The 22,754-nt window shown below is 41.5% G+C and overlaps 1 protein-coding gene across 2 annotated transcripts in view; it reads left to right on the top strand.

Annotated features, from left to right (window-relative positions):
• Positions 1-22,271, top strand: part of CIMAP3 (ciliary microtubule associated protein 3) — a 28,332-nt gene extending 6,061 nt beyond the window's left edge. The window contains exons 1-6 of one of the 2 annotated variants that reach the window (XM_003810677.5): positions 15,383-15,928; positions 16,167-16,306; positions 16,934-17,032; positions 17,775-17,905; positions 19,359-19,476; positions 20,514-22,271. In XM_003810677.5, coding sequence (XP_003810725.1) covers positions 15,910-15,928; positions 16,167-16,306; positions 16,934-17,032; positions 17,775-17,905; positions 19,359-19,476; positions 20,514-20,582 — 576 coding nt within the window. In that variant the 5' untranslated portion in view covers positions 15,383-15,909 and the 3' untranslated portion in view covers positions 20,583-22,271. Of the gene's footprint in view, positions 1-15,382; positions 15,929-16,166; positions 16,307-16,933; positions 17,033-17,774; positions 17,906-19,358; positions 19,477-20,513 lie in introns of those variants that run through there. The other variant, XM_055114488.2, reaches the window with a different exon arrangement.
• Positions 22,272-22,754: the final 483 nt, after the last annotated feature.

The following is a 22,754-nucleotide window of genomic DNA, read 5'->3' as shown; positions in this document are numbered from 1 at the left end:
GCAGCAGAGGAAGAGATCTTAGTAGTGGTTGTGGCCAAGGGTTACTTGCTTGTCTCCCGGGGGCTCCACCCCAAAGAGATGCAGTTCAGCAATCACTCAGTGCAATCAGCCCAGGATGGAGGGTCTGTGCTGTGGGCCCAAGCCAGGGGTTCCTTGTCTGGTGATGAGCAGTTGTGGGGACCCATGGGAGATGAGCTGGCCTCTTCTCCTCTCCTCCATTTCTGAAAAATATCTTTACTGGGAATAATATTCTTGACTGGCAATTTTTTCTATTCACTTTGAAAACTCAAAGCACTTTGAAAATATCAACCCATTCTCTCCTGCCCTATAAGGTTTCTGCTGAGAAATCTGCTACTAATCTAATAGTTGAATAGACATTCCTTTGAGAGTGACTTGATACTTTTCTCTTGCTGCTTTCAAAATTCTTTCTTTGTCTTTTACTTTTGACAATTTGAATATAATGTGCCTCAGGACCTGTTTGGGTGGAATCAATTTAGCATTCTTTGAGCTTCCTGAACCTGGATGTCTGTCTCTTTCCCTAGACTTGGGAAGTTTTTTGATATTATTTCATTTAAATATGTTTCCCTCACATTTTCTCTTCACTTCTGCAATGCCCATAGTATGGACTTAATGATGTCCATAAATCCTGTAATCTTTCTTCATTCTTTCTAATTCTTTCTTCTTTTATTTTTAATCTGCATGTGTTATTTCAAAGGACATGTCTTTTAAGTTCAGAAATTGTTTCTTCTACTTAGTCCAGTCTGTTGTTGAATCTCTTAATTGTATATTTATTTCATTCATTGAATTATTCAGCTCTAGGATTTGTTTAGTTCTTTTTTATGATATCTATCTCTTTGTTAAATTTCTTATTCAAATCATGAACTGTTTTCCTTATTTCATTGAATTTTCTATCTGCATTCTTTGTATCTCACTAGGATTCCTTAATATTATTATTTTAAATTCTTTTTGGGGGGGGCATTCCATATATTTCCTTGTGATTGGGGTCTGTTACTGGAGAATTTTTTTTTTGGTGTGGGGTGGTGACATGTTTTCTTGCTTTGTCATGTTGATGTGTCCCTACATTGATTTCTACACATCTGATAGGAAAGTCATCTCTTCAAATGTTATGCAGTAGGTTTCATAAATAAAGACTTATTTATATGAATGGGTCTTGGGATGTCAGTTCAGGGAGGGTGCATTGGCCTTGTTCTAGGCAGAGTAGTAGTGTGTTCTCCATGTAGTGACCAGCTATAAGCCACAATGATGGCATTTGAGAGTTTCTCAGTGGATTAGGCTGAGAGAATTGGTGGCAATGATTATTTAGTTTTGTCAGAGTGGGCTCACTAAGCTGTTTTTCAGGTCAGGGGCATGTGTGTGCATAGGGTGGGTTGGCCAACTTGGAGTCTGGCTCGCCAGGATTGGAGCCACATGGCTGTTATTCTGGCTAGTAGAATGGGCATGTGGTTACTTGGAGGTGTGCCTGCCTGGGCAGTCTGTGGGGCTGTTATGCAGTTGTTTGGCTTCTTGGTTGGCCTGAGGATGTGTCTTCTGGAGACAACCCACAGCAGTTTCTCAGGTCTGTCTGGGACCCAGCTCTATGACTGCTTCATTGCCCTAAGGCCATGTTTGTCATATGTAGCCCATCAGGCTGTTTCTCAGGCCTGGATTGTGGTCATATGGCTTCTTGGCTGGTCTAGTTATGAGTCTGCAGTGGGAGGCCTATAAAGCTATTTCTGTGGCTTGGGACACAGACCTACAGCTACTTGGCTGGACTGGGGGCATTTCTGCAGACAGTAGACCACAGGGATGTTTCAGAGGCCTGAGACGTAGGCACAGGACTGCTCAACTGGCCTAGGAGTATCTTTGCTTGAGGTGATCTGTGGGGCTGGTTCTCAGGTCTGGCATGTAGGTTCAAGGTCTACTTGGCTGGTCTGGAGGTATGCACAGGGCTTTTCTGAGACACAGACACAGGGCTGCTCAGCTGGTCTGGAAGGGTGGCCTGTGGGACTGCTTCTTGGGCCTGGGACAATGGTGCATAGCTGCTTGGCTGATCTAGGGATGTGTCTGCAGGAGGTGACCCACAGGACAGTTTCTGAGGCCCAGAACATGAGCAAACAGCTGCTCAGCTGGCCTGGGGGCTTGCCCTCCAGGGGCGGCCTGTGAATTTCTCAGTCCTGGGGCATAGATACATATTTGCTCCACCAGCCCAGAGGCGTTTGTACCAGGTGCCACCTGTGGAGCTGTTTCTCAAGTTCTAATTGTAGGCACAGGGGCACTGGACAGGTCAAGGGCCTGTCTGCAGTGAGTAGGGCATCTCAGGGCTGTTTTTCAGGCCCTGGATGCAGGTCCATAGCCACTCCACTGGCCTGGGAGCATATCAGATGCTCAGAGGCTTGAGAATCTCTCCTGTTTGGGGAAGGGTGCACAGCAGTTTGGCTGGCTTGAAGGCAGGTTCACCCTGGATGGAAATTTCAGGCTATTCCCCTGGCTGGGGGTGAAAGCAGTGGGAATTGGTTTCCCTGCTGTGCAGGACCAGCATCACAGCCTATCCTAGATCGGGCTCCACCCTGCTGGGGTTGCAACATTCAACCACCAGTGGAAGCTTGTGGAATAAAGATGGAGCTGCAGTGCTGGAGAGGTGCAGTGGCTATTGGCCCCCAGAGGAGGAAGCACTCCAGAAGTACCTCTGGTCTCAAGATGGCTCCATGCTGCAGCAGCTTGGCTGATAGAGGGGTGAGGTGTATACCCTTGTGCTCCTAATCTGGGGCAATGCAGGTATGTGATTTCCCAGCACATCTCCAAACTGGGCTCAGGCCTCATGAGGACTGTGGTATTCTCCTGTTGTAAGCACTGTAGGTGTTTGTGGTGACTGGTGGGAATCTTCTGCTTACCTTTTCCCCACAATAGGAAGTCCCTCCTGACTCCCAGCAGATTTGATTCAGGTGGGGAAGGAGAGGCTGCAGAGGACAGGTGCCTCCATTCTGCCCTCCTGGACTTCCCATGACCACAGATGCATCTTTGCTCCCCCACTGTACTATAGCACTCTGTCTGATACTCTGGTCAAATCTTAGCTGTTTATTTATTGCCTTGGTACCATCTTCTTTTGGGGAGTGTCAGAAACAAATGTCAGGCATCTGCAATCAGCCCTCTTGCTGATGTTCAGAACCTCATAACCAGAAGTAGGCAATTCTGAGCTGGAAGGCCTGGTCTGTCATTCTCATTGCATATACAGTCCATCGTTGATCAAAATGTCTTTATGTGGTGCGTGACTGTATTAGTATAGAATTGATGATTTTTACTTTCATTAATAGTTTAGGTAATATTAATATTTGTAGGTAATCACAGTGTTTTTTGAAAACAGTGTTCACATTATTAGTGACATAAAGCATATTTCACAAAGTACCTTGAAAATATGGTAATCCTTTCTTGCATCGGTAAACTGGTTTGCTTCAGACTAATTCTCCAGCTGAGAACAGGTAGAAAAGGCTGGATGAAATAACTAAAATATATATGTTTGACAATATCAAAGATATACCAAGAAAGAAAGAACATGCAAATCCAAAATCTCAGAGAGAAAAGTGGCGACAGTTTAGGAAGGGCAGGGCTCCAATCATTTACCAGAGCTGAGGCAAATCTGGGCTTAGGGCACCACCTGGAGCTCAAAAGGAGGCAGTGACCTAGCAGTAAAGAATCTATTAGTAAATATATCCAATAAAAACCAAAACAAGCCAGACAGAGAAGGCTGGAATAAATAATACTTCAATGCCAAGACACAGATGTACATTCACAAGAAACAGAAGCAGACAGGGAACCATCACCTCCCCAAATGGACAAAGCAAGGAACCAGTAACTGACCCTACTGAGACAGGATATGTGAGTTCTCTGACCAAAAATTCAAAATAGCAGTTTTAAGGGAACTCAGTGATCCCTAAGATAACACAGAAAAGCAAATCAGAAACTTATCAGAGAAATTTTAAAACGAGATTTAAATGATAATTAAAAAAATTTTTTTAAATGGAACTGAGAAAATAATTTTCTGAACTGAAAGATTCATTAGAGCCTCTCAATGGCAGAATGGATCAATGAAAGGAAAGAATCAGTGAGGTCAAAGATGGATTATTTGAAAATAAACAGATGCCACGCAAGGTGGCTCATGCCTGTTAATCCCAGCACATTGGAAGGCTGAGGTTGGCAGATCACTTGAGCTCAGGAGTTTGGGACCAGCCTGGCCAACATGGCAAAACCCTGTCTCTACCAAAAATACAAAAATTAGCTGGGCGTGGTGGTGCGCACCTGTAATCCCAACTACTTGGGAGGCTGAGGCAGGAAAATCACTTGAACATGGGAGGAGGAGGTTGCAGTGAGCTGAGATTGGGTCATTGCACTCCAGCCTGGGTTACAGAGTGAGTCTCTGTCTCAAAAAAAAAATAAAAGACAGAAAAGAAAAGAAACAGAGAAGAAAAAGAATAAAAAACATAGAAAATTTCCTACAAGAGAGGAGCCAAGATGGCCGAATAGGAACAGCTCCGGTCTACAGCTCCCAGCATGAGCGATGCAGAAGACAGGTGATTTCTGCATTTCCACCTGAGGTACCGGGTTCATCTCACTAGGGAGTGCCAGACAGAGGGCGCAGGTCAGTGGGTGCAACGCACTGTGCACGAGCTGAAGCAGGGCAAGGTATTGCCTCACTCGGGAAGTGCAAGGGGTCAGGGAGTTCCCTTTCCTAGTCAAAGAAAGGGGTGAAAGACGGCACCTGGAAAATCAGGTCACTCCCACCCGAGTACTGTGCTTTTCCGATGGGCTTAAAAAACGGCGCACCAGGAGATTATATCCCGCACATGGCTCAGAGGGTCCTACGCCCATGGAGTCTCGCTGATTGCTAGCACAGCAGTCTGACATCAAACTGCAAGGGGGCAGCGAGGCTGGGGGAGGGGCACCCACCATTGCCCAGGCTTGCTTAGGTAAACAAAGCAGTCCGGAAGCTCGAACTGGGTGGAGCCCACCACAGCTCAAGGAGGCCTGCTGCCTCTGTAGGCTCCACCTCTGCAGGCAAGGCACAGACAAACAAAAAGGCAGCAGGAACCTCTGCAGACTTAAATGTCCCTGTCTGACAGATTTGAAGAGAGCAGTGGTACTCCCAGCACGCAGCTGGAGATCTGAGAATGGGCAGACTGCCTCTTCAAGTGGGTCCCTGACCCCTGACCCCTGAGCAGCCTAACTGGGAGGCACCCCCGAGTAGGGGCAGGCTGACACTTACACGGCCGGGTACTCCTCTGAGACAAAACTTCCAGAGGAACGATCAGACAGCAGCATTCGCGGTTCATGAAAAACCGCTGTTCTGCAAACACCGCTGCTGATACCCAGGCAAACAGGGTCTGGAGTGGACCTCTAGCAAACTCCAACAGACCTGCAGCTGAGGGTCCTGTCTGTTAGAAGGAAAACTAACAAACAGAAAGGACATCCACACCAAAAACCCATTTACACATCACCATCATCAATGAACATAAGTAGACAAAACCACAAAGATGGGGAAAAAACAGAGCAGAAAAACTGGAAACTCTAAAAAACGGAGCACCTCTCCTCCTCCAAAGGAACGCAGTTCCTCACCAGCAATGGAACAAAGCTGGACGGAGAATGACTTTGACGAGTTGAGAGAAGAAGGCTTCAGACAATCAAACTACAAGCTACAGGAGGAAATTCAAACCAAAGGCAAAGAAGTTAAAAAATTTGAAAAAAATTTAGAAGAATGTATAACTAGAATAACCAATACAGAGAAGTGCTTAAAGGAGCTGATGGAGCTGAAAGCCAAGGCTCGAGAACTACGTGAAGAATGCAGAAGCCTCAGGAGCCGATGCACTCAACTAGAAGAAAGGGTATCAGCAATGGAAGATGAAATGAATGAAATGAAGTGAGAAGGGACGTTTAGAGAAAAAGAATAAAAAGAAATGAACAAAGCCTCCAAGAAATATGGGACTATGTGAAAAGACCAAATCTATGTCTGATTGGTGTACCTGAAAGTGACGGGGAGAATGGAACCAAGTTGGAAAACACTCTGCAGGATATTATCCAGGAGAACTTCCCCAATCTAGCAAGGCAGGCCAACATTCAGATTCAGGAAATACAGAGAACACCACAAAGATACTCCTCAAGAAGAGCAACTCCAAGACACATAATTGTCAGATTCACCAAAGTTGAAATGAAGGAAAAAATATTAAGGGCAGCCAGAGAGAAAGGTCGGGTTACCCTCAAAGGGAAGCCCATCAGACTAACAGCGGATCTCTCAGCAGAAACTCTACAAGCCAGCAGAGAGTGGGGGCCAATATTCAACATTCTTAAAGAAAAGAATTTTCAACCCAGAATTTCATATCCAGCCAAACTAAGCTTCATAAGTGAAGGAGAAATAAAATCCTTTACAGACAAGCAAATGCTGAGAGATTTTGTCACCACCAGGCCTGCCCTAAAAGAGCTCCTGAAGGAAGCACTAAACATGGAAAGGCACAACCGGTACCAGCCACTGCAAAATCATGCCAAAATGTAAAGACCATTGAGACTAGGAAGAAACTGCATCACCTAATGCGCAAAATAGCCAGCTAACATCATAATGACAGGATCAAATTCACACATAACAATATTAACTTTAAATGTAAATGGACTAAATGCTCCAATTAAAAGACACAGACTGGCAAATTGGAGAAAGAGTCAAGACCCATCACTGTGCTGTATTCAGGAAACCCATCTCACATGCAGAGACACACATAGGCTCAAAATAAAAGGATGGAGGAAGATCTACCAAGCAAATGGAAAACAAAAAAAGGCAGGGGTTGCAATCCTAGTCTCTGATAAAACAGACTTTAAACCAACAAGGATCAAAAGAGACAAAGAAGGCCATTACATAATGGTAAAGGGATCAATTCAACAAGAAGAGCTAACTATCCTAAATACATATGCACCCAATACATGAGCACCCAGATTCATAAAGCAAGTCCTGAGTGACCTACAAAGAGAATTAGACTCCCACACAATAATAATGGGAGACTTTAACACCCCATTGTCAGCATTAGACAGATCAACGAGGCAGAAAGTTAACAAGGATACCCAGGAATTGAACTCAGCTCTGCACCAAGCTGACCTAATAGACATCTACAGAACTCTCCACCCCAAATCAACAGAATATACATTTTTTTCAGCACCACACCACACCTATTCCAAAATTGACCACATACTTGGAAGTAAAGCTCTCCTCAGCAAATGTAAAAGAACAGAAATTATAACAAACTATCTCGCAGATCACAGTGCAATCAAACTAGAACTCAGGATTAAGAAACTCACTCAAAACCGCTCAACTACATGGAAACTGAACAACCTGCTCCTGAATGACTACTGGGTACATAACGAAATGAAGGCAGAAATAAAGATGTTCTTTGAAACCAACGAGAACAAAGACACAACATACCGGAATCTCTGGGACACATTCAAAGCAGTGTGTAGAGGGAAATTTATAGCACTAAATGCCCACAAGAGAAAGCAGGAAAGATCCAAAATTGACACCCTAACATCACAATTAAAAGAACTAGAAAAGCAAGAGCAAACACATTCAAAAGCTAGCAGAAGGCAAGAAATAACTAAAATCAGAGCAGAACTGAAGGAAATAGAGACACAAAAAACCCTTCAAAAAATCAATGAATCCAGGAGCTGGTTTTTTGAAAGGATCAACAAAATTGATAGACCTCTAACAAGAATCATAAAGAAAAAAAGAGAGAATAATCAAATAGACACAATAAAAAATGATAAAGGGGATATCACCACCGATCCCACAGAAATACAAACTACCATCAGAGATTACTATAAACACCTCTACACAAATAAACTAGAAAACCTAGAAGAAATCAATAAATTCCTCGACACATACACTCTCCCAAGACTGAACCAGGAAGAAGTTGAAACTCTAAATAGACCAATAACAGGAGCTGAAATTGTGGCAATAATCAATAGCTTAACAACCAAAAAGAGTCCAGGACCAGATGGATTCACAGCCGAATTCTACCAGAGGTACAAGGAGGAACTGGTACCATTCCTTCTGAAACTATTCCAATCAATAGAAAAAGAGGGAATCCTCCCTAACTCATTTTATGAGGCCAGCATCATCCTGATACCAAAGCCTGGCGGAGACACAACCAAAAAACAGAATTTTAGACCAATATCCTTGATGAAATTTGATGCAAAAATCCTCAATAAAATACTGGCAAACCAAATCCAGCAGCACATCAAAAAGCTTATCCACCATGATCAAGTGGGCATCATCCCTGGAATGCAAGGCTGGTTCAATATACGCAAATCAATAAATGTAATCCAGCATATAAACAGAACCAAAGACAAAAACCACATGATTATCTCAATAGATGCAGAAAAGGCCTTTGACAAAATTCAACAACCCTTCATGCTAAAAACTCTCAATAAATTAGGTATTGATGGGACGTATCTCAAAATAATAAGAGCTATCTATGACAAACCCACAGCCAATATCATACTGAATGGGCAAAAACTGGAAGCATTCCCTTTGAAAACTGGCACAAGACAGGGATGCCCTCTCTCACCACTCCTATTCAACATAGTGTTGGAAGTTCTGGCCAGGGCAATTAGGCAGGAGAAGGAAATAAAGGGTATTCAATTAGGAAAAGAGGAAGTCAAATTGTCCCTGTTTGCAGACGACATGATTGTATATCTAGAAAACCCCATTGTCTCAGCCCAAAATCTCCTTAAGCTGATAAGCAACTTCAGCAAAGTCTCAGGATACAAAATCAATGTGCAAAAATCACAAGCATTCTTATACACCAATAACAGACAAACAGAGAGCCAAATCATGAGTGAACTCCCATTCACAATTGCTTCAAAGAGAATAAAATACCTAGGAATCCACCTTACAAGGGACGTGAAGGACCTCTTCAAGGAGAACTACAAACCACTGCTCAATGAAATTAAAGAGGATACAAAGAAATGGAAGAACATTCCATGCTCATGGGTAGGAAGAATCAATATCGTGAAAATGGCCATACTGCCCAAGGTAATTTATAGATTCAATGCCATCCCCATCAAGCTACCAATGACTTTCTTCACAGAATTAGAAAAAACTACTTTAAAGTTCATATGGAACCAAAAAAGAGCCCGCATCACCAAGTCAATCCTAAGCCAAAAGAACAAAGCTGGAGGCATCACAGTACCAGACTTCAAACTATACTACAAGGCTACAGTAACCAAAACAGCATGGTACTGGTACCAAAACAGAGATATAGATCAATGGAACAGAACAGAGCCCTCAGGAATAACGTCGCATAACTACAACTATCTGATCTTTGACAAACCTGAGAAAAACAAGCAATGGGGAAAGGATTCCCTATATAATAAATGGTGCTGGGAAAACTGGCTAGCCGTATGTAAAAAGCTGAAACTGGATCCCTTCCTTACACCTTATACAAAAATCAATTCAAGATGGATTAAAGACTTAAACGTTAGACCTAAAACCATAAAAACCCTAGAAGAAAACCTAGGCATTACCATTCAGGACATAGGCATGGGCAAGGACTTCATGTCTAAAACACCAAAAGCAATGGCAACAAAAGCCAAAATTGACAAATGGGATCTAATTAAACTAAAGAGCATCTGCACAGCAAAAGAAACTACCATCAGAGTGAACAGGCAACCCACAAAGTGGGAGAAAATTTTCGCAACCTACTCATCTGACAAAGGGCTAATATCCAGAATCTACAATGAACTCAAACAAATTTACAAGAAAAAAGCAAACAACCCCATCAAAAAGTGGGCGAAGGACATGAACAGACACTTCTCAAAAGAAGACATTTATGCAGCCAAAAAACACATGAAAAAATGCTCATCATCACTGGCCATCAGAGAAATGCAATCAAAACCACAGTGAGATACCATCTCACACCAGTTAGAATGGCAATCATTAAAAAGTCAGGAAGCAACAGGTGCTAGAGAGGATGTGGAGAAATAGGAACACTTTTACACTGTTGGTGGGACTGTAAACTAGTTCAACCATTGTGGAAGTCAGTGTGGCAATTCCTCAGGGATCTAGAACTAGAAATACCATTTGACCCAGCCATCCCATTACTGGGTATATACCCAAAGGACTATAAATCATGCTGCTATAAAGACACATGAACACGTATGTTTATTGCAACATTATTCACAATAGCAAAGACTTGGAACCAACCAACAACGATAGACTGGATTAAGAAAATGTGGCACATATACACCATGTAATACTATGCAGCCATAAAAAATGATGAGTTCATGTCCTTTGTAGGGACATGGATGAAATTGGAAATCATCATTCTCAGTAAACTATCACAAGAACAAAAAACCAAACACCGCATATTCTCACTCATAGGTGGGAACTGAACAATGAGAACATATGGACACAGGAAGGGGAACATCATACTCTGGGGACTGTTGTGGGGTGGGGGGAAGGGGGGAGGGATAGCATTGGGAGATATACCTAATGCTAGATGACGAGTTAGTGGGTGCAGCACACCAGCATGGCACATGTATACATATGTAACTAACCTGCACATGTACCCTAAAACTTAAAGTATAATAATAAAAAAAAAATCTTTTAATCATCTGAATGTGTCAAAGTATTGAGAAAATATCAGATATATAGAAAGGGAACTTTGTTCCAGAAGGAGTGGTAGCAAAAAAGAGTGGACAAATGTGGGCCTGGGATCATACGGGCCCACCAAATCTGGCTCTGTATGGCCTGTGTGAACTTCGCAAGTCACCGTCTCCCTGAACCTTAGTTTCCTCATCTGTAAAATGGGGGAGATAACAATTTTTACTTTTCAAGGTTGTTGTGAGGCTTACAGGTAATGTATCAACATATGAAGCTTCTCATATATCAGTAGTTAATACTGTTGCATGGCAAATTTCCTTCAAGTTTAATCCCGCGTAGTCAGGCCTGTGATTCTAAGAGTCTGTTGATTGGATGACTCTGAAGCAGCTTTGTTAATAGTGCGGACAATTTGCATGAAGCTTTTTATCATATAATGATCTATGTTAATTTACTTTGGACTTATTTCTCGTTTCACTTGAAAAGCTTTATTTTATATTTGGTGATATAAAATAATGTTTTAATGAAAAACAAAAGAAAATTTCCTACAAGATATACAAAATTACCTCAAAAGACCCAATCTAAGAATTATTGGTGTTCAAGAGGGAGTCGAGCATGAGCAAGGGGTAGAATCTCATTCAAAGAAATAATAACAGAAAACTTTCCGAAACTTGAGAACGATATAAACATCTATGTACAGTAAGGTCTGACAACATTAAATAGATATGACTCAAATAAGACTACCCCAAGGAATAAACTCTCAAAGTTCAAGGAGAAAGAGACAATCCTAAAAGCAGCAAGAGAAAAGAAGCAAATAACATATAAGGATCCCCAATTCATCCAGCAACAGATTCCTCAATGGAAACTATACACGCTAGGAGTAAGCATAATGACATTTTCAAAGTGCTGAAAGAAAAAAACTGCCAGCTAAGAATACCGTATCCAGGTGGCCATGTCTAAGTTCTGTACATGAGTGGAAATGATGTGTCCAACTTTCAGGCCTTGCCTTCTTGGTCCCTTTCTCTCTCCACAAACTGAGACCTAGCAAGAGCATCAGCCTTGGAGCCAAAAGTGGAACCCCTTGTTGAGATATCCCTTGTTGAGATAAATTCTTAGTGTGAGAAGGCCAGCTAGGGGTTTGTGCCCAGGAGACCTGTGGGATGAACTTCCTACAGCTTTGCACTGCTGAACAGCCACTCTGATTTGGCATCTCCTTTAGCTGAGTTACAGAGTTTTCAGGGCTGGTTAGGTAATCCTGCCTCCTCCCTTTGCCTCTGCCTGTTTTCAGGTATATTTCTCCCCCCAGGCACTGTGATGCTTCCTGTGGGTTAAGGCAGGGGCAGATCTTCTGCAAGGAAACCCAAGATAGTGGGAAAACTGGTTGTCCATCTCAGTATCACTTTTTCCAATGTAGAAACTGAACTGGAGGAAAATTTTCCACATGCTTGTTCTGGGCAGAATGGCAGGAGGGGTGCCACAGATGTGGAAGTCCAATTCTCTTACCATCTGCTTGGAATTTTTTCACTTCTCGTGGCACTGGCAACTGTTTTCATATTTGAATTCTGGGATATTTTTGGTGATAATCCCAGTGCTGTATATCTGGTTTTGGTTTTCTAGAGAAGGCAAAGGGTGAAGCCAGTTTGCTTCTATGCTGCTATTTTGGAACTGGAAGTCCATTCATTCACTTTTTTCAGCTTTTCTAATCTGCTGTTAAACCCATACATTGAATTATTATTTTCAGCAACAATACTTTTTATTTCTACAATTTTATTTGATTCATTTACTGTTTCTAAATTCATCTTGTCATTTAATTTCTTAAATATGGTAATCAGCTTTTCCTCTGTGTTGAATTGATTATTATTTAATTCAATAATTTTAAAATGAGACAAATCTATTTAAAACATTATGCCAAAAATTGAATCTACTTATCCTCATTAAATTAGACCATTGCAACAGAGCAAGTAATTCCCTGGAATAATAATAATTCTTATATGTCCTCAGAGACAATCAAGTGAGAAAAGCCATTAACTGTCTCATAAAGCTATAACAGTCTCCATAAACATCTGGCATCCTCTTGATACTATAAAATGTGCATGATGGAAACTACTGAATTCTTAAGGTCTTCATCAAAACTGGCTACACTATAAAACTTTGTCTAAGTACTCCCTGGTACTAGCAGACACCTGCATGAGTTCCTTTGTGCATGGTCATCATTCAAAAACTGGCATTTTGGCAATTCTTAGAGCTACCTGAAATTCTGCATTAGCCTATTATCATTACACAGATGGTTATACAGGAGATACACATGACATATAGACAGTCTGTCTTTGACTATACGATGTTCAGTCTGGCTTTACTGAAAAGTTGATAAATTTTGCATCAATCAGGATGTAGATGGGCCCAGTTAAGTTATGTTGATCACATTGGCAATATGAACAGAGGTTGATGGGAAATTTCTCTTTCCTTGAGTATACTGGGATCTTTATTGACTTTGTTTTTAGAGTCTGATCTTTTTCTTTTAGCCTCTTACCTAAGAAGTCAAGCATTTGCTTTATGTTATTTCCTTGCTTTCTTTCGCTTCCCTATGTTCACCTTGCAGTCCTGTTGCTTTCTCCAAAATCTCAAACCAAGTATGGTTATTTTAAAGTCCATGTTTAATGACTCCGATATCTGGATTTTTCTGTGGGTCTGTTTCTACTCTTTTATTATAACCTCTTGTTTTATATCAAATGCCAAACATTTTGCATGAAAAAAATGTAAAAATTAGTTGAGTCTCTGGATGATATCTTCAGAAAATACTTACTTTTGTTTATTACATGCAATAAGGATAGAAGTGGATCACTTTAATGCAATTGGGAACTGAATTGGTGCAAAGCTGAACTTCAGGGTTTTTTGACAGCTGGTCTATTTCTTGTTCACCCTTATTCCTAGGGTTTATCTCTTTGAAGTTCTGACTTAAACTTCAAACTGTGTTTTCCAGTTTCCCCTTCTCCATGGCCAACCTAAATCTTGTTTCCGAGTTCTCAGAGGCTGTCTAACCAAAGTTCTGCTCAAATCTTCTGCTTCTTAGCCAGCTTTTTATTTAGCAAGCGTTCCAATGGAAGAGCAGCACCAAGGTTGAACTCACCACTTTGGGCTTCTCTTCTCTCTGAGATTTTGGTTCTGAATGTTCTTTCTTTCTGGGTATATCTTTGATATCTTCAAACATATATATTTTACTTATTCAATTCACCTGTTCTCAGCTGGAGAATTAGTCTGAAGCAAACCAGTCTACCAAAGTAAGAATGGATTACCACATTTTCAAGAAACTTTGTGAAATATGTTTCATGTCACAAATAATGTAAACATTATTTTCAAAAAGCACATTAATACCTACAAATGTTAATATTACCTAAATTATTAATGGAAGTAAAAATCATCAAATCCATACCAATACAGTCATACACCACATGAAGACATTTTGATCAATGATGAACTGTATATACAATGGTGGCTCCCTAAAATTACAATGGAGCAGCCCTATACAGGTGTACCATTTTTAATTTTAAACCATAGTTTTACTGTTCCTTTTCTATGTTTAGGTAAGTTTAGATACATAAATACTTAATATCATGTTACAATTGTCTACAGTATTCAATATGGTAATGTGCTGTACAGGTTTGTAGCCTAGGAGTAAGAGGCCATACTATAAGCCTAGGTGTGTAGTAGGCTATACCATCTAGGTTTGTGTTAAATATAGTCTATGACGTTCGCAAAACAAAGTCGCCTAATGACACATTTCTTAGAAAACATCCTCATCACTAAGTAATGGGTGATTGCATTTCTTTACATTTTATTTACTATCAGTATTATTGCAATTGTATTTTAAGTAGACAAAATGCTTGGAGTAAATTATACAATAATTTTCAGACCCTATCTTTATTCCATTTAAGCTTGGCTCCTCATAACAACCTTTTATATTACTGGGCTTTCTGCATTATTTCCTATAAATTTCTTCACAATGTTAATGTATATAACTACTACTAATTATTTTTGTAGAGTCCAACAGGACATATTTGAATGTCATGTGGGACATGGGACAATTCACTGTATGCCTGGGCAATGCAGTGTAGGATGTCTAGCCTCCCTAGCCTGTTGACCAGGAACAACACCCCAACAATTTTTAACAAGCAAAAATTCTTCCACAAATTTCCAAAACACCCTCTGGGAGTCACTGTCACCTTTTTTGGAAAGTCTACCTTAGATCTATAAAAATCATCCCTGAAGGCTGTCCTAACGCGGAGTATGTGTGGATTCCAGGGTCATCACCTGTAAAGGGTCAAAGTATGGACCAGTCACACTGGGTGTTCTGTTAACCTCTAACACCTGGACAACTCCTAAAGCCATCCTAAAAATCGAGTGAAAACAAGCTAGTGTTAATATCCATGACAAAGGCAAAAAAGACAAAACACACTCTGATCTTTTTTCTTCGGTTATTATTATCTTCAGTGATAATAACCTGTCGTATGTCACCCACCAAGTACCACGTTCTGAACTGTTTTAATCCTGTCATCTTGATCCTCTCAACAATCCTATATAGAGGAATTTTTATTCCCAATTTAGAGATGAGAAAACTGGGGCTTAGAAATTTGACTGCCCCAAATTCTAAAAAAAAACTATTAGAGTCTTCTCTGATTCCGTGGCATTCTACCCGGTCCACGCAAGGCCTCCAGTTCTTTTAAAACCTCGCGCCCCCTCCCCACGGCCCCCCGGGATAGAATGGGCAACCTGATTGGAGGGGCTTCAGGAAAAGGAAAAATGGTCTAAGGGCCTAATATGGAACTAGCTGTCAGCTCAACTCCGCCCCCTACTCCTCTGCTGGGGCGTTGCCCAGGGAGTCCACCCCCGTACGCCGCAGCGGCTGTCTTTCTACTTTCACTTTACTTGCTGGTGGCCCAGGCTTCGGGATATTCTGAACCTCACTGTCCTTCCCTCTACAACAGCGCATTCCTCTTGGCCCAGCTTCCAAAGCTATTTGCCGCCCCGTCAACCCTGCAGCCCCTACAGCCGCGAATCCAGGAAACCCTCTACCCGCAGCCCAGCTACTGAGTTTACAATCCCCTGGGCTTTGGGCTCCAAGGTGCGGGTTCCTGCCCCAGTAGTGGCTCGGTGGACGCCCCAACTTGCCGCGCAGGCGCGCTCGGGCCCTCTCCCCCTCCCCGCGCTCCGCAGCTGGGAATCACGGGACTAGCCTTCGTTTCCTTGGCAACGCAGTACACAAGTGCTAGCCCTAGCAGCTCGCGATGTGCTTCAGCAGAGCAGGTGAGGAGGGCTGCCGAGAAGCCTAGAGTAGAGGGCAGGTAGGGGGAAGGGTGGGGAAGCTGGGAAAGACGAAGTGGGAGGAAGTGCAGTTCGCCCCCCTCCAGGAGTTTGGCGTGGTTTTGTAAGCGCACGGTTAGGCCCTTTCCTCTGCTCAGTCTCCCCGACCTTCCCCTCCCGGAACGCGCTCACGTAGACCCAGGTGCGGTCCCTCACGTGGAGCCTCTCCTCTTTATTTTAGACGCTGCGGATAACTACCCTTTTGGAACATGTCAACAGAGGAAACTTTTTCCTCACTTCCATCCCCCAAATTTGATTGGGAACAAGTTTGTCCCTCTTAGGGGATCACCCCACAGAGGGCCTGGGTGTTATTTTTCAGATGTGAGTATTCACCTCCCCTTAGATGCTCCTCAGTTCCCCGGCTATTGAGGGATAGCCAAGTTTCCAAGTTTCGTAAAAGAAAAAATTCTGTGGGACTTGAGATCTCCAGAGTCCCAGCATAAGAAAGCGCCCTGTTCTTCTGCAAGCAGCTGTTTCAGCCAATGCCAGAGATGAAAGGATTATTGCTCCCCGCCTTGCACCTCCATTAAACGCAAGCCCTAGCTTCATATAATCCCTACTCCTTCCTCACTTCCAAAGGCCTCTGAGCCAGTGCCAGTTACCCTCCCATTCCTCCAAACCTCAGGCTGACAGTTGCATTAGAGTAAGTTCAGCTCTGTGGGGCTCCGAAGACTGATGCATTCGAATATATGGCAATGTCCTATAGTCTACGTATCCAGCCACACCCCTCTACAAAGTTACCTGTATTACTTGTGTAATTCTATGGTCTTGACCTCAAAGGAGTCAAGACAAGAAAGAATAATCCCTTGCAGAGAAGGTTCAGATGGGAACATGCTAAGCTCATTCCATTTCGATGGCCCTGATGTTCTCTGACTATGCGTTGTTTTCTCTCTTTTTTTTTTTTTTTTGGTGTTTTTGTTTGTTTGTTTTTTAATATACCACCCAAAGGGATATGGCTTGGCATACGACTTATCTAAGATCCCAACCAGTATAAAAGGATATACTTTGGGAGCCAGAACAGCTGTGAGGTTTAAGCCAATACAGAAGGTAATGTGCTGGGATTTTAGTGTTATCCACATTGTTGCATGCATTTGCACAGGAGTGCAAAGGGCAGAGAGCAAGAGGGGGGTGATCTAAAAGAATATGCCCTGAAATTAAAGAAAAGTAGGCATTTAAGCAAAAGCTATTAAGAAGCCTATCTGAAGAGCTTGGGCATTAACATTGCAAATATGCATATGAGTGTACCGGGGGAGTGGAAAACAATTTACTGAAGAAATGGTCCCAACACAGGGCTTTAGTGTTGAGATACCTGAGGTTAAACATTTGAAGCTTGTGTTTATATACATTATATTATCTTGTCAGTTAAATAACAAATTCCAACTTTTCCACCCTTTTGTGTGATTGGGTTTCAAGTCTAAAGTTCAGTAGGGGATCCTAATCTCTTATTGGACGACATTTTCCTGACACTTGAGCTTAAGGAGCAGAGATACAATCTCTAAAAATCTCTCAGTGAGGTGTTAAGCATAGTGGCCGTGATAAGTTGCCTTGGTTCTCTACCCATCCTAGATTTATTTCTACAACCTATATATTATGTATCACTAGGTAGCTGAACCACACCCATATCTCGGTTTTCTACCTACCGAAGACTTATTTCTGTAGCTTGAGGTGGCTGAACCATAGCTGATTTATGAACAGAAAGAGGATGATTCTGTTTTTTCTACCTGGAAGGCTTTGTGTGTATATATATACATATCACTCTGTAACATAATGATCTTTTTCTTGGAAACAGGAAATGACACCTCATGCAGGCAGGTACCAGAACGTAAGTCCTCAGCAGGAAAAACACAAACAAAATTTTGCTCCATTTAATGTCTTGGTGCCTCGATTTAAGAACTACCCAAAGGACACTTACTATCCCAGGTATGTCTCCTCTCTTTTGGTGCACTTCAACAAAAAAGCAATAGGAGGAAAAGAAGTACGTAATAAAAGAAGCACATAAAGAAGGGATGACATCCAAACCATCGCAGTTAAATAAGGAACCATTCAGAGATTTAATCAATTGTCTCACAGATTTCTGGCATTGTAGAATGTAGAATCATAGTTACTCATTCAATGAATTTTTATTAATATGCCAGGCAGTTTTGTAGGTTCGATAGATTTTTGCACTAAATCCATCACACAAGGCTCCTGATTTCTTGGGGCTTACATTCTAGAGTCCAGACAGAGCACAAGCAAATATACAAGAAAATATCAATAGTGATAGAGTGACCATATAATTTGTTAGTCAAACCATGACACTTCTGAGAGTAAAAGGGGGCCTATTAATAATTCTACCAAGACAGTACCCATAAGGTAGGGACTGTCATAGACAAACCAGGAAGTAGGTTGTCCAGGCTACAAAGAAGGTAAAACAGGATGACAATGTGATAGGGAGTGATGGCCTGGAGTCTACTTTAGAAAGGGTTGAAGAAATGACAGTTAACCTGAGATCTAAATGACAAGACTGAGCCAGCCTTGTGAAGATCTGGGGACCGAGCATTCCCAGCAGAAGGAACAGCAAGTGCAAAGGCTATAAATTGGGAAGGAATTTGACGTGAACAAAAAGGCATGCTGCCATGGCTAGAGTGTAGTGAGCAAGTAGGAAATGAGACAGAAATGGAGGGCATGCTGGAGCACATAGGCCTTGCAGGCCAACAGGCTTACTCTCAATGCTTTAGGAAGCTATTCAGAATGTATAGACTTGTAGGGCAAAAGATCAAGGACTTTCTTTTATTGATGAGAAATCCAAGAATCACAGAGTGATGTAACTTTCTCAAGTTGCATTAAGGAAGTAGAAGCATTGAGTCTTGACCCCTAAGTCCAGTCCATTATTTCCTGACAGTAAAGAGTCCACACCAAAAGACAAAGTGTATATGAACAAAGACAATTTTTAAATGACCCCATTGTCAAGAAAATTTAACTGGCTTTGCTTTGCTTTGCCTACATTGCAGATAGATTATCACTGCACTTTTATCACCAACTTTAAATTGTGGGCAGTACTAATTCATCACTGCTTTAGATCTCTTTCATCACCCACCGCTTCTAGGACCTTCTCGTCTCTCAGCTATAGATACTGAGGTACAGAAATATCTTTTAATCTGGAGTCGATCTGTGCTCTAACTGGATGTCAAGATTGTCAAGTTAGATGTTTAACGCTAACATCTAACTCGAAATACATTAACAGGTAAAGGAATCCCATGCTTAATTAAAAAGTTAATCAATCTGTTGCCTTTTTCCAAGAGGTTAGGCCTAGTCCAGGGACGGCTCTGGTACTGATGGAGTTTGTGTATGATCACTAACTCATTAGACATGATGCTTGTATTTTTATTTCTAGCCCTGGTGCATACAACCCAGAGAAGAAGCCACCACCAAAAATTGCCTGGCCAATGAAATTTGGATCTCCAGACTGGGCTCAGGTTCCATGTCTACAGAAAAGAACCCTAAAAGCTGAGGTAATAAGATTGGAACTTCTGTAGAAGACTCTTATTCGATCTAGTACTTTCATAGGTATCAGGGACTCTTAATTAGGGGTCTGTGAATGAACTTCAGGAAGTCCTTGGTCCCAAAAAATTATATGCACAATTTTGTGTGTATATGAATGTGAGGAACTTTTTGGAGAATTACACTATTTCATTAGATTCTTAAAGGTATATATGACTAAATAAAAGTGACATTTTCTTATTTGATCCTTAAATAACTTTTGTGGTAGGTACAGAGGAAATATCCCTACACAATAGAGGCCCAGATGGATTAAGTGATTTGTGCAGGTTTCACTACTGGAATCTGGATCTTGTGACTCCTAATACATTGCTCTTTCCAACATACCCCTTGAGTACTAGATCACTGAGGAGCCATAGAGAATTCAGCTAAGAGCATGGATTCTGGGGACAAAACTGCCTGGATTCAAATACTAGCTGCAGTATTTACTTGATGTGTAATCTTGAGCAAATCTTTTGACTTTTCTAAGCCTCAGTTTTTAATCTGTAAAATGTGTATTACAATAGAATCAATCCGATAAGGTTATAAAGAAAATGTGGAAAATCATTTAACACAGTACCTGATAACATAGTAATTGTTCAATCTGTTAGCTATCATAATTCCAGAGGTGCTTTTTTCTTTCCTAGTGGAACTTTTCATTAATTCTACAATTATTTATTAAATGCCAAATGTATTAACATTATTGCATTAGGGCCTATGGGCAACAACTCAAGAATTAAACATATAGTCCTTGACTTCAAGAAGCCCACCAACTGCTTGGGGATTTACTAAGTAGTAAATAATTCCTAGCATGGTATACAGTATAGTAAGATGATAAAGGGTAGATGTACATACAAATTTTGGGAGAATCACTAAGGCTAGATTACTATGGAGTTGGGATTCACCTCTATAATGTACAGTTTTTTTTTTTTTTTTTTTTGCATAACTGGGAAGACCAGAGGGAGAGGGTTCTCATTAGAATATTGATCTAGACAACATTCTTTCATTGCAGCTGTCCACAGACAAAGACTTTAGAAAGCATCGGAACCGTGTGGCCTACCTAAGCCTGTATTATAATTGAGCAGCTGTGACTACCTTCACGTGCTCCTCTTATACACAGACTCTCCAGGACTGAGGACAGAGCTGCTCTTCTTCTTCTACATTACTGTGGCCCTCTTGTCTGGCAGCCTGGAGCCCAGGGAGGGACAGGGGCTTATAGCTGCTGTATGAGAACATAAAGACTAGTGCACAGTGCTATCTCCATCTACTGACTTGTGGTGTACACGTGCGTGTCTGGGTCTGTGGGTTCCTGTTGGGTGCTGAGTTGGGTGATTTCATTTTAGTGAAATATTTGTGGGCCCCTGCTCTCTAGTTCTAATTCCCAGGAGCCAATTTTATATATTCTACCACTAGCCCTGGTCATAGGAGGCTGTTAGCCTATACATATCAAGGGTTTGGATGGGATTTGGGCTTGCTAGATACAGAAAACACTTAAGGCAGATTAAAACATGTATTGGAGCTCTTCCAATTGTGTTGCTCAGTGTGGAGTGGGAAGGTCTTGATTTGGTTGACTTTCCCAGATTGACATAAAACTCAAAAACCAAAAAATTGCCCCTTTCCTATGACATCATCCATTTAGTCTGTGAGTCAACATATATACTGAGGTCCTACTATGTGTTGAGCAGAGCAGTAAGCACTGGGGATATGGCAGGAATCAAAATAAAACTTATCTACTAAGTCCTTGGGCCTGGCCTGAAGTCAGAGGAGGACTCCCCAGGGCAGCTAGGGGATTGGGTCTGCCCTCCAATCTGAATGACCCCCTAGAACCTTACAAGTCATTCTGGGGTTATAAAGATCATAATATTTATAGCCCCAGACTGACTTGTAAGCAGCTGCATTTAAAGTACTTACTCAGACACTCAGGCCTGAGAGGTAGACCCCTTTCCTTCCAGCACTAGCTGAAATAATCAAGTATATAGTTTGTTCAGGATTGGCACTAAATATGATTTAATCTTTTAATAAGACGGTCCTTTTGTACCCACTTAGGCTTCTTTGTAATTACCAGAAAGGTGATAAGCCTGCATGTGTCTGGACACCAAAGATTGAGAAGCTGCCAGTGGCTGCAAGAGAGCCTACTGTAACCCTCATGGCCACCCCCTGATGAGTGTTACCTGGGGAAAGGGCTAGCAAGAGGTGAAGCCTCCTGGTCATATGATGCTGGGGGTGCCTACTTCCTTAAAGGCCAAGGTCTTCTGAAATAATAATGGTGAAGGACAGAAAAGTCTTTATGAGAAATCACATAGGATATATTAAGATAATGATAAAGATACCTCAGCAAGAACATACCTAATATATACACTTCTTTTAATCTGATGACTTAATGATTTCTGTTATCTTATCAAGAAGTATTTATGACTTGAGATACGTCAGGATTAACTGTTATCACCTCTCCTGTACACCTCCCTCCTTTTTCTCCTTTGTACCCACATGTGCAGATTTTTTCAGAGGTGATAATTTAGCATTTAATGTTTTTTTTTCTGCTTCAAGGTCTTAGGTCCCTTTGGAGGATATTGATGGGGGTGGAGGTGGGGATAGAACATCTTTCACACTGTTTGGTACAGAGACGCTCAAAGCTTTTCCCAGGGAAAGGAACTCTCTAAAATAGTAATCTGATTTGATGAAAGATAAAATTTTAATATAGCTTCAGTTAACCTTCAGGATACTTTAAATGCTACATTGTATATAAAAGTAATAAAGTACAAATGAACACGAAGACTAAAACATACTGTGCCATATTTATTTTACATCTAGACTTGGTTCGAGGAGTTTATAGTATTTTTAGGTCTTAATAGAGTTAAGCTTTATTATAATGCAGTTTTAGTGGGGTAAAGCTTCCAAAGTGACAGATTTACATAATATGTAGACTACATGACATATTGGAGGATGTAGTTTGACATGCAGACAACAGAATCTGTGACACTAGGATTTTATGAGTATGTTTAAGGCCAGTTGCAACACTTACAGTTCTGCTCCAACCTTGGGCATACTTGAGGTGAAAGGTATTGCCTTCCACACACCAGTAGAACTTGTTATTATCTTCAGGATTACTATAAATGCCATCTGCTTTACCACTACAGAAAGCTCTGTCTCCCCTATTGCCCCCATCACTGCCGCCTTCTCCATCACTTCCCCCATCACTGCCACCTTCTCTACCACTGCCACTGCCTCTGCCAATATTAGCACAGAAGCCTTC

The sequence above is a fragment of the Pan paniscus genome, chromosome 1 (genome assembly GCF_029289425.2).
Source record: "Pan paniscus chromosome 1, NHGRI_mPanPan1-v2.0_pri, whole genome shotgun sequence".
NCBI lineage: Eukaryota > Metazoa > Chordata > Mammalia > Primates > Hominidae > Pan > Pan paniscus.
This window is presented reverse-complemented; position numbering and strand designations above follow the sequence as displayed.